Below are 17,682 nucleotides of genomic sequence, written 5' to 3'. Positions count from 1 at the left end.
AGCATTTTGTAATGCAACTGGCTTAACACACCTCTCGAACAAATTTCTGATAAGTCTCTCAATATCATGAACAAAAAAGGGACCCATTGGCTTGTCTGTTTGGTGCAAGGCTAAAAATGGTTCAACTGCACTGGCTACTGACCTGAAAAAAGACAGTTTTGCGACAGATAGCTTATCATTCATTGCACCATGCAGAGTTTTGTAAGAGTTGCTGGTTGGTTTTGGCTTCTTGCTTTCACATGCCTCAACAAATAACTTCAGGTGAGGCCACAATAGAATAACTGCTGCAGACAGGACCATTCTCAACCCACCTGTGCTTACAAAATTTCAATGGGAAGTCTTTACACCCAGTTACATCAATAAAATCATCGCGCCTGGCAGAGGTATCTTTACGATCGTCCATGACATCCATGAACGACGATCGTCCATGATAGCTCTCGCTATTGGTTCCGTCAAGGCACGTGACGAAATATCGGAAGTTGTTGTTGTTGTTAACCTCTGCCATCGAAGATGGAGGTTACTGTTTTCACCCGTTTGTTTGTTTGTATGTGAACAGTATTACGGAAAAACTCCTCGACGGATTTCGACGAAACTTGGTGGGGGGATTAGGTATGGTCCAAGGATCATGCCATTAGATTTTGGACTTGGTCCAAAATCCAATATGGCCGCTATGGCGGCCATTTTGAAAAAATACTTTAATTTTTTTTTTTGCATTTTTACATCTTTTAAGTGATTTCCAACCCCCCCCAAAAAAAATTGTTTGAGAAAAAAAAATTTGCAACTTATTTTTTCAACAAAATTTCGATTTTTTTTTTTTTTTTTTTTTACATTTCTACATGTCAAAAGTGATTTCCAACAAGAAACATGCCAAAATTATAATTGCGGCTGATTTTGGAACTTCAGGTGGATATACCCACGTAAAATAAATTTCTGTCTCAAGGAATCTAGTTATGACGAATGAATTGAGTGTGTAAAAGTTAAAAGGAAAAGGGAAAGTTGCAAACTATAACTCTGTGAGCACTGTTGACGTCAAATTGAATGAATAGGATATCAGGTTCACTTGAGTGACCTCGCAGTATTGGTGGCGGAGGTTTTGCACCCGACCTCGTGCTCCCCCTCTAGTTTTTTTTGTTTTCTTCCTCTTCTTCTTATGGTGAAGACAAAACCTTTAAGACACGGCTCTTGGACACATTTGTCCATGTTTAGAATACTAGTGCGAGGAAAATGAAACACCCTTCACCAAATAACAGGAAAATCTGATTTTTATTGACTTTTGAACATTTTCCTGAAATTTAAGGACATTTAAGTACTTAAATTGTACAACTCAGAAATGTTGGACTTTTATGGGTTTTAAGGACCCGTACGACCCGTAGTAATGTCCACCCACTGAACAGAAGGCACACCCAACACGACGCCCACGCTGCACGGAACACATACCGAGGAGATGGAAGAAACGGCACCCGAAATGCTGACAACTTGCAAAGCGCACGTGGCCACGCCCTTTCCAACACATTTCCAAATCCCCATTTAATAATTATTTCTATCTTCTTCTTCTGCAACTCAACCCTTCATGCAATAATTATATCCAATCCTTTCCCTAAATTCCCTGATACAGATCAGGGCTGGCACCATGCATCGCACCACCTCCGATAACAAAAAACACCATGTTCGCTGGCGGGCAGACCCACGCGCTGGCCACGTGCTTAATGGCGGACCCGCGCGCACTGTATGAGGCATGCTCAATGGCGGGCAAACCCACGCACTGACCATGTGTACAATGGTGGAGTCGCGTGCAGCATCGTACAGAACGGGGCACGAGTAACACACATCTTTGGTCGGGTCTGCGCATGGGGTTACAACAACATCTTACCATCGGTCTTCACTCACCACGAAGGCAACAAATGTCTCCCACGGACGGCAGACATCCTCCCGCACCTTCTCCTCGATGCAGCTGCAACCAGGCAGAGGTATGCTGTGCGGCCGGATCGTTCGGGCTGCGTGGCACACCATGGAACAGGCACATTGACCAGCGTCAACCGCGGGTCGCCGGGGCAGGGCACGGAGTTTGGTGCAAGGCAATTCATGTCACGGTGCTCAGAGAAAGACAATTCCACAGCTTGGAACCATCTGGCCGGAAGTGAAGTGGAGCCGCTTCCGGTCATAGTGGCCAGCCCGTGTACTGGTCGAGGCCCAACCAGAGCGCCCGATTCGGGTGATGACACCGCTTCGGGTCATCGCCCCTGCCCCGCATCACAGGATCTATAAAAGGGGGTCATGGGTAGTTGGAGTAGTTATCGTCATCGTTCCAAAGGAGTAGTCGTCGTCATCGTTCTGGGGTCATCGTCGCTCCTTTCTTCATTCTTGTCGGCTCGTTCTGTCTCGCTTGGGATCGACAACCTACCCATTCACCTGCTGGCTCCGCCCTTCTTTAACAATTCGCCTGCTGGCTCTGCTTCTCTCTCCACCCATTGGCTTTTGGCTCCACCCAAGTCCCTCTGTTCACGCCCGATGGTAGCGTTTCATTCTCTCGACCGATGCCAGCTGCACTAAGTGACACGAAGCAAGAGACGATGCGCCAGCTGTCAGGGAGGTATTGTTGCGGGGCCGGACGTCGGCCGCTACATGGAGCTGCGGAGTCAGCTCGACCGATCGCCCAGAATTCAGATCGTACTTCTTCGGAAAAGTACGGGTCCCTTTTGGACCGTGAAGAGTCAATATTTTGGCCACGTGGTACAGGGTTATTTGCCAAATCTTCAAAATACCTCGAGACCACGTGGTGATCTACCGAGTCTTCACACCCTCGACGGCACCCGTGCGGAACGAGCCGCTTAGCGTACTCGAACCGTGTGTGACCCGAGCAGACGGTCACCAAAGTCCCGTCGGTCCAAATGTCCCCTTACAGCCGTAACCGCTTTTACTATTTCTCCAACAAGCAGCATGCTCAGCCAATGAAGGAATGGACACAAACGAGCTGAAACATTGAACAAATGGGGTTTATTTATACAAAAATGGGGGGGGGGGGGAAACTCGGGAAGCACGTAAAGGCAGAGCTAAACCGAATAAAAGAAATGCAAGTATACACAGCAAAGGCACTTAACAGTTTACTTCTTAAAAACGGGGCCCGACACACACGCGCACACACAAATACCCCAAAATGACCGGACCAAATGGTCTTTATTGAGACCTATCTTGGACCTGTCCGCCTCGTGCGGTCTTCAAGCTGGTCGGTCCGGCGAGAGGCGAGCCGAACCCGGACACCGGCGGGCGACCCTTGCGGTTCCTGCGGGGACTGGCGTCACACGAGCTCTCCATTGTGGTGAGTACAAGGATGACGTCGGCCATGACCGGCCAGACAGGCTCCCTGAGACGAGCGCTCCAGCAAGACGAGATGTCCAGGTCGGGAGATGCCCCTTTCCTCTTACTTTTTCCAGCTTCTGCCTCCCCTTTTTATGCGTCCCCGCCGGCTCGACCCCTCCCCCACTCGGCCCGCGGAGAATCCCGGAGCAGGGGGTTGTCCTTGTTCTCTGCAGAACTGTTGTAACAGTCATTGCTGTTGTCGTGCCGCCGCCGGCTCAACCCCTTCCCCACTCGGCCCGCGGAGAATCCCGGAGCAGAGGGTTGTCCTAGTTCTCTGCAGAACTGTTGTAACGGTCGTTTCTGTTGTCATTGCTGATTTGTTTTCCAATAAAAATCCTCACTATAAAAGTAAATCACAGCACATGAACATTTATTTACCCATTAGACAAGGGAAAGGAAGCTATCTATAAAACACATACTTACCGATATAACTAATCTTGAGGACCTGAATGTTGTGTGCGATAGGTTTCCAAATTTGTAACAGTATTACCCAGCGGAACATCCCCCCAAAACGTATTGGTGGCGCGATCAGGCAATCATGCAAGGTATTGAGAGACCGTTTGCCTCATCTCCTCTCCTTTTTCTCTTCATCGGATGTGTGTGTATGTGTATGTGTATGTGTATGTGTATGTGTATGTGTATGTGTATGTGTATGTGTATGTGTATGTGTATGTGTATGTGTATGTGTATGTGTATGTGTATGTGTATGTGTATGTGTATGTGTATGTGTATGTGTATGTGTGTGTGTGTGTGTGTGTGTGTGTGTGTGTGTGTGTGTGTGTGTGTGTGTGTGTGTGTGTGTGTGTGTGTGTGTGTGTGTGTGTGTGTGTGTGTGTGTGTGTGTGTGTGTGTGTGTGTGTGTGTGTGTGTGTGTGTGTGTGTGTGTGTGTGTGTGTGTGTGTGTGTGTGTGTGTGTGTGTCCTGGCGCCTGTCCTCGTTCAAGTTAAGATTGTACAATAACTGTGTCTGGATAACTCTGTGTCTGCTTTAGTAAGTTGCTTGTATATTGCCCCACCTCTCACATTACTTCCTATTCCTGCTACAAACAACAATAAAAGCTATATTCACAGTGCCACATATCTTTCTTCACCTGCTTATTAATAAATACTTGTAGAAAATGTTCCCAGCTCGTTTTTGGCTTTTTTCATCGATCCAGCATGGACCGCATCATAACCGAGCCGGGACTTTATTCCCAACGATCCGTTCCTTTGAGTCGGTACGTCCTTGGCAGTGTCGCTCGGCTGCATCTGATCCGGTAAAGTGATCCAGTTCGGACAAGGCGTACCAAGGGCGTGTCCCCCAGTAATTAGATCACGCGGTTATTTTTAGGTAACCGGATTAACTCGACGGAGGACCCAAGTCACGTGGTTGAGTTATTAGCGACCCGCCGCATCACGGAATTATCCGTGTGCGACGGCCTGCAATTCCTGGGAGTCTGGTGGGAACCCGAGATAGCTTCGTAGTTAGTGTAACTTAGTAGTGTAACAAGGCCCAAACAAGTAGTGTTGTAACGAGTTTGTCTTGGCTGTGAAACTCAATATTTTCAGTTGGAGAGCATTTCATTGTGTTTATTCACCATGCGAATACATGGATGCTCACTACATTTTGTGTTCAGCCTGTGGCTGCTGGAATGCATAATTTCTGGGAGGGCAGCTGTGGCACTGATGCAGTGCCCCCTGCTGTTTAGAGCAGGGATTGGAATATATCTACGGCGCAAGCGAATACTCGCCTGCTCTTCGTGAAGGACACCATGGGATCTTTAACATCCACCGAGTGAAGCTGAAACGCAGGACCGCCCGTTTGTTCATCCGAGGGACGGCACACACATAAATGAATTATCCTGCCAATGAAACACCGGGTTGACACTTCATGATCCCAGTCTTTGTGGGATCCCCGTCTAGCCTGGGATTCCACCCCAGGACAGCTTAGAGGCATGTGCGCGAACCTCTAGGGCCTTGGCCATCCTACCAGCACATGGATGCTTATAGCCTTGTTTCTCTGAAGAACCACCTTTTGATAGATGATGACTAAAATGATACTTCATCAAATTAATAGAAATTGTGTTTGATATTGTACAAAACCATCATAACCAAAAATGAATAAAATATAACATCAATGTAAATGTCATACATAAAGAATAATCTCAAAAATTGCATGAAGCAATAACACGCATGCACACCTTTTCAATAATTCACTTTGTCAACTTCTGGAGTCAAGTCAAGTTAAAATAATGGTTTGTCTAAAAGCAGGACTCACCAGATTATAGACATGAAGTATGCAAGTGGGTTTGTGCCGGGGTGGAGAGATGCGTTGTATCGCACGTGTTGAATCTTCTAAGGTGACCGAGACGCTGGTCTTCTGTGGGTTGACAGCTCGACGCACCAAAGTTTCACCATGTGCTACAGCAGAAAAAGAAAAAATAATAATAACCTGTCAAAAACTTTTCCATCATGCGTCTTCATGTTTTCTCTCTCTAACTTTAGTAAACCGTAGAGTTGAAAAACCTCGTCTCAAATACCAACCTTTGGCTTTATCATCATCATTCGACTTGGTCATCACTGGGGATTCAACTTCCATGCTGGTTGACTCCTCATCCTTGCCTTTCGTAACTGCTCCGCACTCGGTTATATTCTTCTTCTCTTCCTCCTTTCCTTGGTCCTCTTCCTCATCTTCAGTTTCATTCATGTTTTCTTCTTCATAGACAGGAGGTCTCTGTTCTTGTTTATGTGACATCTCAGCATTATCTCCATTTTCTTGCCCTTCAACGTGGACCATCTGTGGCAAGGCACAATATGAGTGCCATTCAAGTTCAATAGAGAAGATCGAACAAAGCACATTAAATGCACACCTTCGAATCTTTGCACCAAAGCAATGGAGGAAAGGCAGTATCCTCCATACCTGAGTAACTGTGCGAATTATCTTCAACTCCTTGTCTCCCTCATCGTCTTCCACTTTTTCTTCATCTCTGTCTTCCTTCTCCTCTTCAGAAATGTGGGCATCATCTGCATGGAGGTCCACCACCGCTTCTTGAAGGGGTTTCATATCTGGAATAAGGCTCTGTTGGAAAGATTTGAAACACCCTTCATTGTTGTAATTTGAAAGATGAAAATTTTGAGATAAACACTTCAAATGATTGCAGAGGAGAAAAGTACATGAATTAAAAAGCAAGCAATTTAAAATGTACAACAGTTGGACAACATGAGTACCGCTGGATTCTGGCCAAGTTAAATACGGTAAAGAGGTCAACCTTGAGCGATTCCGTGCTGATGTTGAAGGAAGGCTTCTTATTACTCCCACTACTGCTCGTGCGAGCTCCCCATCGGCGCTTGCGGGTGGGTTGCCCATTTTCAGGTTCGGCGGCAGTGCCAGACACTTTGGCTGATGCTGCAAACAAACACCGTCATCATCATTCGTGTCTTGCCACTTCAGAAAAAGGAGGTGCAAAACTTGTCCATTTATTTTTCGCCAAATTGAAAACACAAGAGAATTTGTCTCTGCCAGAAAACTTGTCATATTCTTTCAATCTCATTGCACACGTCTGAAAGATGATGCAAGACCTCGCTATGCTGCTATGTTCTCACCTAAATCGATTTTCATTTTTCTTTGTCATCATTTACAAGCAATTTTTGGAGCATTTCCCAATAAACTAACAATCGCAAAGCCATTTGATCTGTGCCGCAACCGGTTTTTTGGTTCATGCTAGTGACCTGAGCTTAAGTTAGGAATTGTTCTCCACACAATTGACGTTTTCTTCTTCTCCTCAGGTTCTTTGCAAGTCCACACAGCATCGATTATGTTCAAAATACAGATTATGCGCAGATCATGTGGTGGTTTCAAGTATTCCTTCAGCCTCTTGTCAGTAGAGATATAAATTTTCTCGTTATTTTCTGCAGACTCAGGGCAATTCCAAAATAAAGATGAATCCATGGAAGCTTTTGTCTTTTCCTCTATTGGTCTAGCTCCAGCATGGCCTGCACCCGAGCTTTGCCGGGACGTTATTCCCCAAAATCTGCTTAAATAGCTGGTGTGTACTTGGCAGCTCCACTCAACTGCACCTGATAAGGTAAGTACTTAAGCAAGGCAAGTACGCATATTGAGGGCGTGATTCCCAGATAAGGCGATCACATGTTCCTAGGTAAACGGTTGTCAGACGAAGGACTCTGGGTCACGTGGTCAAGTTATTGGCATTAGCGGTCGATTAGCGACCTGCCGCGACACAAAGTTATTCGTGTGTGACTGCCTGCAATTCCCAGTGAGTCCAGATAGGAACCAGGGACAACCCTCCTTTGTGGTTCCCCCATGACTCCAGGGCCGCGACAATATCAACCATTTGTCTGCTTCTCTCGAAAACTAACTTTCCCATTTTTCCCATGAATCCACCTGATGCAGAACAATACACGACCCTTGTGAAAGGCTGGCCGACCACTGCTGAATCCCTTTCATCAGACCGAAACAAGAGAAGCTTCAGGTTAGTTACTTGAAACATGACGTTCAGCGCAGGCAAATCCCATGCTTTCACGCTACCTCTCCACAAGGACCGGCAATCAAACTATCCAATCCATTTATCCGTAATATAAAGGCACCGGAACTCTTTGGCCTGTCTCCTGTATCCTTTGATGGATCACATCACCAAACTGCCAAATGCCAGTTGCCATTTGGGTAGTCTCCAGAGAAGCATTCCTGAGCATCACAGAGCTCATCACAATGTAATGGTCATACAAAGCTCCATGGGGTATGGCTCCCCAACTTGCTCCTCTTGAGGAGGAAGAAAACAAGACCTTCAGCACCAATGGTATCTCAAAGCAGAGGAAGATTCCCAAGGGCTGTCACTCTCCCACCAACAACAGGCTGATGGGCTATTTTATACAAATTTACATCTGGCTTTGACCTGGGTTGGCTTATGTTCTGGGCTCATGGCAGATGCCAATAATGTTGAGAGATTTAGATTCCACAGAATCCACAAGAGATGGACTTGATGCTGGGGTGTCGGTCAATCAGGGAGAGCAGTACTCCATTGAACTATGGACAAAGGCCTTGTAAGCTGTGAGTAGTTCCAATTTTTCAAGAAGCCACTTGGAGTTATGGAGGACACCCAGTTTGTGGCTGGCACTTTTGGTCAGATATGCTACATAGTCAGCCCAGGATGGTTGTGACGGATGATGAGGTTGGAAAGCTTGAAAAACTGAACTTCTTCTGGTCACCAACAATAGAAATTGGTGCGTTATTTTGATGATCCTTCCAGAGGGACAAGATTTGATGCGATTGAAAATTATGCTCTATTGATAAAACCAGCATGTAGTCAATTCCTGATCAGCATATAGTGACACAGCTGCTGTGTTCCTATCCGTGAGATTGGGATATTTAACGACACAATGTAAACATCTGAAAAAAGGAAGAGACGGTATTTCAGAGCATCAGAGATGTCATTAGTGTAGATGGGAAACAAGACTGGGCCCAAGACACTGCCTTGGAGAGGAAAGGGTTCCATAGATACCTACATGGGAAAGTGGAAGAAGCCAAAAACTCAGTTATGGAGGTGACCTTATATGAAATCAGAGGAGGATACCAGACTGTATTCAATGCCCAAGATACATTCAAGGATATAATCCTGAACTCGTGTTTGAGATTGAGGGCCACATTACTGTATTTCAAAAATAACATCCTCCATTTTTATGTGGTCAAAATTTGAAGGGGCTATACCAACATGTGTAGTCATAGCTAACAAAGTTGGTGCATGACTGTGTTTGTCAAGTCATTTCGGAAAAAAGGAAAGATTTCAGGTCAAAGTAGACTTCTGGTGCCAGCATTTTTGGTGAGTGGATACGGTTTTCCCCAGCTACATGAAAACTTCTTCGGAAGCCAAGAATACCAGACCAGATGTGTCATTGTCCCAGTGTTGTTAAATGCATTGTAAATCCGTTCTCATCTTCTTATCCTTATGTAATTGGTCCATCCGTATCGATTTTGAGATTGTAATTGCCTATGCCTCAGCTAGACTCATGTGCTTGTTAGTCTTTGGTCTGAAAAGCCATGTCTCGTGTGGTTCCTCAATGTCTCACTTTTCTTCTTATAACTACTCAAAAAGTAACCCCACCTCAACCCATTGATTGTGTACACAAAATTTCATTTTAAAAATGTTTTAAAACATGCCTGGAATTGTATCATTTGGAATTTGAAATTTTGACCCCACCCAAAAATGATATTGATCTTGCACCTCTGTGTCATGTGGTGATCATAACTACCAAGCTTGGTGAATTTGTGCATAACCGTTTCAGGAGGAGATAGCATGATGGATGGTCAGACAGGAGCTGATTATAATATCCCCCTGCTTTTTCAAAAGGAGTGTGATGGGGGGGAGAAATAGAAGAGGGAGTAAGTGGGGTGGAGGTAGGGGAGAGGAGCAAGCAGAGGGGAAGGGCCAGTTGAGAAAGTGTGTGCGCGCGCACGCACGCACGCACACGCGCACGCACACACACGCGCACGCACACACACACACACACACACACACACACACACACACACACACACACACACACACACACACACACACACACACACACACACACACACACACACACACACACACACACACACACACACACACACACACACACACACACACGACTACGATGATCGGCTAGAGTACTATGTCCAGCAGGTCAGCCCGAGCAGCGCCGGTGATTGATGACCAGATTGTCCCAAACTGATCAAGATGGATGGTACTGCCTCTGCCAAGTTGACAGCGGTTTAAAAGCGAGGTTCGGCTCGGTAGTTTGAATGTGGGTTCAATGGAGGGGAGAGGAATTGAGGTGGTGGAGATGATGCAGAGGAGGAGGTTGGAAGTGTTGCGTGTATTGGACACCAGATGGAAAGGAGACAGGGCGAGGACGTTAGTAGGAGGATACAAGCTGTTGCACGAGATTAGGGATGGAAAGAGTAATGGCGTGGGAATAATATTATTGGAAGATATCAGCAAGCAGGTGGTCAGAGTGGAAAGATGGGAGAGGTGGATAGTTATGGCATGGGTGGTGATCGAGGCAAATGGTGTGTGGTATGTCAGTATGTGGGCAAATGGGAAGGACTGGGGTGAAGAAGTTGGTATTCAGGGACACATTGGAGATGATGATGGAAATGGTTGACCTGGAGGTGATGCTGCGCATTGAGGGAGACGAACGCGCATGTGAGTAGCGGAGCCAAGTGAAGAGGAATGTTTTGGTGCATTTGGTTGCGGAATGAGGAAAAAGAGAGGGTTGAGAGCTGGTGATGAGGAAAGGGATGGCCATAACTGGTTCATCCTTTCAAAAGCAGGAAAGCCACATGATTACCTATAGGAGGGGACAGCAGAGAACAAAACTGGATTTGGTGGTGGTAAGGAAGTGACAGTTGTGGATGGTTAAGGATTGTAAGGCAGTGGCAGGAGAGCATGTTACCACCCAGCACAAGCATGTGGTGTTTCTGGGACGGATGAAGAAAAGGAGGGAGCTGCGGACGGAAGATTATCAAGTGGGGAAAGTGTAGGGACAACGTCGCCATAAGAGTACAAAGAGAGGATGGGAGCCAGGCATGAGCAACTTAGCGAAGACGCAGAAGGTTTGGAGGAAGAGAGGAAGAAGTTGGGAGAGGCGTTTAGGGAAATTGCAGAAGTTTTGTGTGGAAGAATGTCAGGAGAGGGTGCTTAGTCAAGGGATAGAAACCAGATATGGTGGACAGAGGAAGTAGCAAAGACAATTGGTGAAAAGGAGGAGGTATAGAAGAGGAGAGAGAAGACGAAGGATAGAGGGAGGAACCTGATATGGGGATAACTAGCATCCGTTGAAGACAAAGTCTTTGATATCCCCCACCATAGTTAATGAGGATCAACAAACTTATATTCCCTAAGCGTGTGCAATATGTATGTCAAGTTTCCCCTTGATCTGACCAGCCATTCTGGAGAAGAAAATGTTTGAAGGTTTTAGTGTACATTCAATATGGCCACCAAACCATGTGACCTATCAATTAGAAATTAACAAAGTTCTGAAAGGATGACTTGGGGAAAGTGTATGTGAAATTTTGCCTCAATCTGTCTTGCCGTTCTGGAGAAGAAGATTTTTGAAATGTATTAATTTTCAATCCAAAATGGCTGAGGAACCATGTGACCTATGACATCATAAATTTACATTCTGCCTCCAATCCTCCAGTGGAATACGTGTGTGAAGTTTTGTGTTAATTGGATGAGGTGTGCTTTTCTATCCAAGATGTTCGCCAAACCATGTGACTTGTGACGTCATAATTTTTATTATGTATGCAGACATGATGGAAGATGATAGTTGAAAATTTTTGCTTCGTTAGGTTATGCGATTCCAGAGAAAACATTATTTAATATTTTTATTGAATCCAACATGGCTGCCAAACCATGTGACCTATCAATTAGAAAATATCAAAAGGCACCAGTTCACTACTTGCTTGATATGTGTACCAAATTTCGTAAATATATCTTGAGGGGATTTGTAGTTAAGCTCCGGAAACGAAATGTGACGGACGGACGGACGGAACCCATTTATATATCCCCCACCAACTTCGTTGGTTGGCGGGGGATAATAAGAAAGCAGCAAGGAGAGCTGTTGGTAAAGTGAGGAATGATATGGAAGATGAGGTGCATAAGTTCGAAGACAATGGTGGGAAGAAGATTATCGATAAATTGGCTTTTGACAATTAAGGTTAGCAAGGACAAAGGGGGGGGGAGGGTGCTGATTAAGGATGGTGGTGGGAGGTTAGTGACAGAGAGGAGGGGGCAGTACTGAAGGTGTGGGAAGGATATTTCAAGGAGCTGTTGAGCCGTGGAGGAAATAACAGCAAGCTGGGGCTACCGTGTTATGTGGAGGAGAAAGTGGAGTTGGTGGAGATCATGGAAGAGGAAGTATGGAGAGCATTGAATAGGATGAAGAAGGGAAAGAGCACCAGGCATTGATGAGGTGTGTACAGAGATGATAATTGCAGCGGGAGAATTCGGAGCCAGTTGGGCGAAGAGGCTGTTGAATATATGTAGGAGGGAGGATTGATTGTGCCAAAATGGAAGGAGAAGGGCAATGTTCAAGATCCAGGGAAGTACAGGGTCATGAAGGTGCTGGAGCGGATTCTGGACAGGAGGATAAGGAAGAGTGTGGATACAGAGATCGGAGAAAAGCAGTGGGGGTTTAGAAAGGGTAGTGGGACGACAGATGGGAGGTTTGTGCTGAGACAGATGGTGGAGAAGAAGAGGTTGGAGGTGCAAGGTGAAATGGCATTGATATTTGTGGACCTGGAGAAGGCCGACGACACTGTCCCAAGAGAGATGGTGATAGCGACACTGAGATGGATGGGAGTGCCGGAAGCAGAAGTTAGATTGGTGGAAAGGATGCACAAGAGAACAAATGGAAGAGCTTTGGTTGGTCTAAGGATTTCTGAGGACAAAATAGTCACAAAATAGTCACACAAAATAGTCACACACACACTGAGTTTTGCCAAGATTTAAAGACATGTTCCATTGATCAAAGCAGAATCTAATATGTGCAAGATTAGCAAAGAATGTGCGTACGAGCCAGCAGGGTCTGAGAGTGGATGGAATTTTTTCTTCCTTCCTTGGTGAAGACATAATCTTGTAGACAATGGATGTGAGGAGGTAAGATGGTGGAGAGAGAAATATGGATTCAGAACATGACATTTGGAAGCAAACACAGAGTGCAGACACACTTCCTTCACCTGCAAATAGTCGAAAGTGATGTGGGAGGAGGAAAGGTTGGAAGGAAGGGGAGGACAACTACTACTTGCCACAAACAGACTTGACAAGGTGCCACCAGGACTTTGAGGAAGTCCGGTTGAAGAGTTCAGCCTTCAGATTTCAAAGACAATGTTTGCTGGCTTGCCGAAGGAGGGACGTAGTTGTCTTCTTGCAAGCTTTACGGAATGATCGAAAGTTGCCCTCATTTGGGTTAGCCTTCTATGTTGAGAAATCATGCTGCTCGACTTTCCCTGCCTCAAAAAGATAGACAAACAAACCCAACTATCTATTTCAATGGACAGCCACTGAAAGTGGTTCAGTCTCTTGAAGATCTAGGCCGCACTATCAGCCATGACCACACCACAAAGCTGGCTTCCACAGTCAGCTGGAGATGGGGCATCCTCAATATTTAAGTCACAACTTGGAACAGAAAAAAAATACCCCCGAGCGGGAGTGCCGGTCATCTCTGCCAGAGGTCGAAAGTAACTTTGTGCCAGACTGGAATAGGGGCAGTTCATAAAGTACGTACGCTCGACTTTGGGTTTCAAAACCACCCAACCCCCTCTGTATGCAGGCTCGTGACCACCCACCCACCCCCCTCAGACATCGCTAATCGTTTGCAAAGCCAGCAGTTCCTTATGAACCGATGTTTATAAGTCATGACAATGCAGTCCCTTGCGGTGCAATTTACCTTTTTCTTTTAATATCACAACACGTCATTTATGAAAATAAAAGTACAAATTGACATTCAAGACAATGTTAATGTCATAAATGAAAGTGAGTGTGCATATCAACTTGTGTTCCATTGTTTTAGTTAAATCTGACAAAAGCTTCAAATGTAATATTTGTCTCGGAGAGTTCCGGTTCTTAATTTAATACTTTTATTTTTGTATGTACTTTATGAACGGCCCATACGGGGAATCAGAGCGAAGTTTGAAGGGTTATAAAATTAGAACGAGAGCAAATTTCAAAAAAATGGCTCGTGTCGTTCGAGATAATAGTCCGTAGTATCTGAAGCACTAATAACATTTGATCTCTCTTGATAAATGAGGGAGGAGATACGATTTGAAATCGACGATTTTCGCAACTTTGACAGCCTCGTGACGTTGACCTCGACCTTGGACGACCTTGAAAGTTATATCGTTGTGCATGTCTCATCGACCTCCATCCATTCCACAATTGGTTATTTGTCTCCACTCGATTTGATTGTCGACGGACGGACGGACAGACTTCGAGACTGTTATTATTTGGTCATCTCTACTGAGATGATCTAAAAACCCCACAACTTACAGCCTTCAAAGACCCCTGTCCAAAGCTCTATTGAGTGCTGCTCTCTACAATGGGACCACACCCCCTCATCACATCCATCTGTCTGTCTTGTAATCTGTGGAATGTGGAGCATTTCATACAATAAGGCTAAAAGACGAGGCCTGTTGCTCTGTCAGACAAATTGGTGGCCTGTTTTTCTTTTATACAGTCTCCTCCGGTCTAGCTCTCTGTTCTCTTTGCCCCCCGAACCTCTGCAGCAACTCTCGGATGCAAATGTTTTCCAGCTCCACTAACACCCTACTGGTTAAACTTCCAAAACTCAGGTTGACTGCACATCTCAATCATTTATTCCTCTTTTCCTCGCATTCATAGAATTGCTTTCCCAAAGCTGTTCAATCCAATCCTTAACTCCAGGGCTTTCAGCAGGCAGTACACGACAGTCTCATACCATTCCACATCCTGACCCGCAATGATCTGTCTGTCTGTCTACCAGAAAAGAAATGAAATAAAATATTTTTAAAATGGAAATTGGGGGTGAAATTCAAGTCTGAAAAAAACAAAATCCTAACATTCCCATATTCCACTGCAAAAGCTGATGATGCAAGCCAGTCAAGGATACAAATTTGCTCTTATTTGAAGAGAGGAGTCATTTTGCCATTTGTGTAGAATGCTTTTGCATGTGGATTTTTAGCCGCGTTGCGTAGCGAACGCTGGCTCTAAGAGAGCTCCGCGTTGTTCTTCTTGTTCGTCATCTTCTTCTTCTAGTGAAGACAAAACCTTTCTGGGGGTGAGAATAGGGAGTGAAGCAGGCAGGGAGGCTACATGGAGGTACCTGATGCTCTGAGGCATCTGATGCCCTAAACGCACTTGACGCCCAAAAAAGCACCTGATGCCCTGAGGCATCTGACGCCCTAAAGGCACCCGATGCCCTGGAGGCACTCGATGCCATGGAAGCTAGCATAGCAAGGAGCTTGACTGGTGGAATGACGTGGCTCTTGGACACATTTGTCCTTGTTTCAGAAGTCGTGCAATTTTGTCGATCAAGAGCAAGTGACTTCTCAAACTTGTGCATTTTCCTCAAGACACTTCACACACACTTGCCCATTATTACTTGGATTATGCATTTGATTATTACTCCAATAAGTTGATTGTGCACCAAGCCTTTTGACTTGATCTGTAAAGCACCCGTCACCAGCTTTGCTCCTCCCACCGTCACCAGCTTTGTTCATCCCACCGTTCATGGCTTAACAGTCGTTCAAACCTCAAGTTTGGATACCTCACCTAAGCAGTCATTTCTTTGAAGACATCCACCGAGACACCTTCAAGGTGATATATTCGTAATTGTACTTGCACAGCAAGTCCATTTGCAAGATATGTACCTGATTATCATCTTCAAGAAAGAATACCCATGGACATCCCCATGAATACTGTTTTATAACTTTTAAAATAAACTACCATTATTAAGGGTCAGTTTCCCATACTTTGCAAGCAAGCATACAGCTCTAACCGAATCATGATCATGGAACAATTTTTTTTTCTTCAAATCATCGAATATTCTTTACAATCCAAAACAGATTGATGCACTCTTGCCATGCAGTATTGCAGCCCTGGGCTAAGCCTGGTGTTGCATTAACGGTTAAGGTGGCTGGCTTAAGATCTTAAGGTGTCACGTTCAAGCCCCTATCTGCCGTGGGGTTGTCTCAGCCTGTCATCCTTCCGAGGTTGGTAAAATGAGTACCAGGCTAGTGGTATTAGAGGACATTGCATCAGCGGCACAGCCATACCCCCAGAAAATGAGGAGACCAGCAGCCACAGACTGCACACAATAGCAAGCTCAGAGCCCTGGGAGCCATCATTGGAGATGACCACTATCACATGCAAGGCACACTGAGATTTCCTATACTTTTCTTAGCCTTGGACTGGTGTGGTGAACTATCTTTGTTTGACAATGAATCAGTCAGTACATACTGTGTACATGCAAATCTGATGGTTGATTATCACGTGATAAAAGGAGGTGGGGTTCCCCACATACTTTCCCTTTACACTCCATTTAAGTAATTTCCAATGACATATTTGTGAAACGCTGCATCGGAAACAGAAACAGCTTCACATAATATATATAGGTGTGTGTGTGTGTGTGTGTGTGTGTGTGTGTGTGTGTGTGTGTGTGTGTGTGTGTGTGTGTGTGTGTGTGTATGTATATATATATATATATGTAACTAAGGAAGGGTGGGGTAACTGGTACACTACGAAGGGGTTCCAGCACATGTTGTGCATTGCAAACATGTGGAGTTATTGGCCTCATGGTAGTCACCTTTTGCCTTTGGGCCGGCGGTAGCATTGCCCGATCCCACATCCAAATAAAAGTCAGGGAGTAATATGCAAATATTTGAAGGAATTAGGCCTTCGCAAGTACAAGCATGAAATATGGCACATGCGTAGATACGTATCACAGCAATATTTTCAGATATGGAGCCACCTCCAAAGTTACCTCCCGTGATTGTGGTGGTCATTTTCCAATATGGCTGACAGGTATACAGAGGTTTGCACTGTTAATTGTGTGAACAATCGTTTTAAGTGAATTTATCTGGCTACAAATACAAATAAAACAATGAAAGAAAGCTTCTATATACTGTCATATATCATCATCATATTTTTTTGTATTTCTTTATCTTTGTAATTTTGTATATTATTAAATAATAAGTTATGATCTATAGAGTAATCGTTTTTTGAAAACTGTACGGGCAGATATCCAATCATTAAGAACTTGAGCTATAGCAGAGGTAATCTTTTTATCTACCGCCAAGACAATCTGGAAACATAATTACAGCAATTATACATATAATTAATTATCCACATCTGCTGGGGGTAAAGAACAGAATAACCGTGAATGGAAAAATATAGGCGCCAATTTTGGGCTATTTCAATGTACACGTTTGAATTATTTATGAACTATTACTTACCAAAAAAGCAACAAAGTAATCAAATACAATATAAAATACAATAAACTGAATTCAAATTGGCTAACCCTGTATCAGGGTGCTGGGTCCTGGGGATCCTGTGACAGAGCAATACCATACGATTAGGGTACCCAGTAATTGTGGCACTCAGATCTTTGACATCGGGCTAACAGAAACCAATAATATGAAACAATTCCTTAATTACAGGGTTATTACATATTAACGCATGCTTCAAGTTCTATGAATGAATGTCAAATTGCTCTTTGCATGCACTCTGATTTTTGTAGCAAACACGTCGAAATACGTCCTGCTTGCAGCATAGACCAAAGGGGATTTCACAGCAAAAATACGGTTCCATCT

General features: G+C 44.7%; 1 protein-coding gene across 7 annotated transcripts in view; it reads right to left on the bottom strand.

Annotated features, from left to right (window-relative positions):
- The window catches only part of LOC147023526 (uncharacterized), a 198,195-nt gene that overhangs the window by 24,411 nt on the left and 156,102 nt on the right, over nt 1-17,682 (bottom strand). For 6 of the 7 annotated variants that reach the window (XM_085889017.1, XM_085889020.1, XM_085889018.1 and 3 more), the window contains 4 exons: nt 6,605-6,741; nt 6,256-6,414; nt 5,880-6,132; nt 5,614-5,756 (listed from right to left, as the gene is read on the bottom strand). In XM_085889017.1, the coding sequence (XP_085745143.1) occupies nt 5,614-5,756; nt 5,880-6,132; nt 6,256-6,414; nt 6,605-6,741 (692 nt within the window). Of the gene's footprint in view, nt 1-5,613; nt 5,757-5,879; nt 6,133-6,255; nt 6,415-6,604; nt 6,742-17,682 lie in introns of those variants that run through there. The other variant, XR_015060247.1, reaches the window with a different exon arrangement.

Source organism: Eptatretus burgeri, chromosome 7, assembly GCF_056783735.1.
Source record: "Eptatretus burgeri isolate ZD-2024b chromosome 7, Ebu_testis_v1, whole genome shotgun sequence".
Lineage (NCBI taxonomy): Eukaryota > Metazoa > Chordata > Myxini > Myxiniformes > Myxinidae > Eptatretus > Eptatretus burgeri.
Note: the sequence above shows the minus strand (reverse complement) of the source record. Positions and strands in the feature narration are given on the sequence as shown.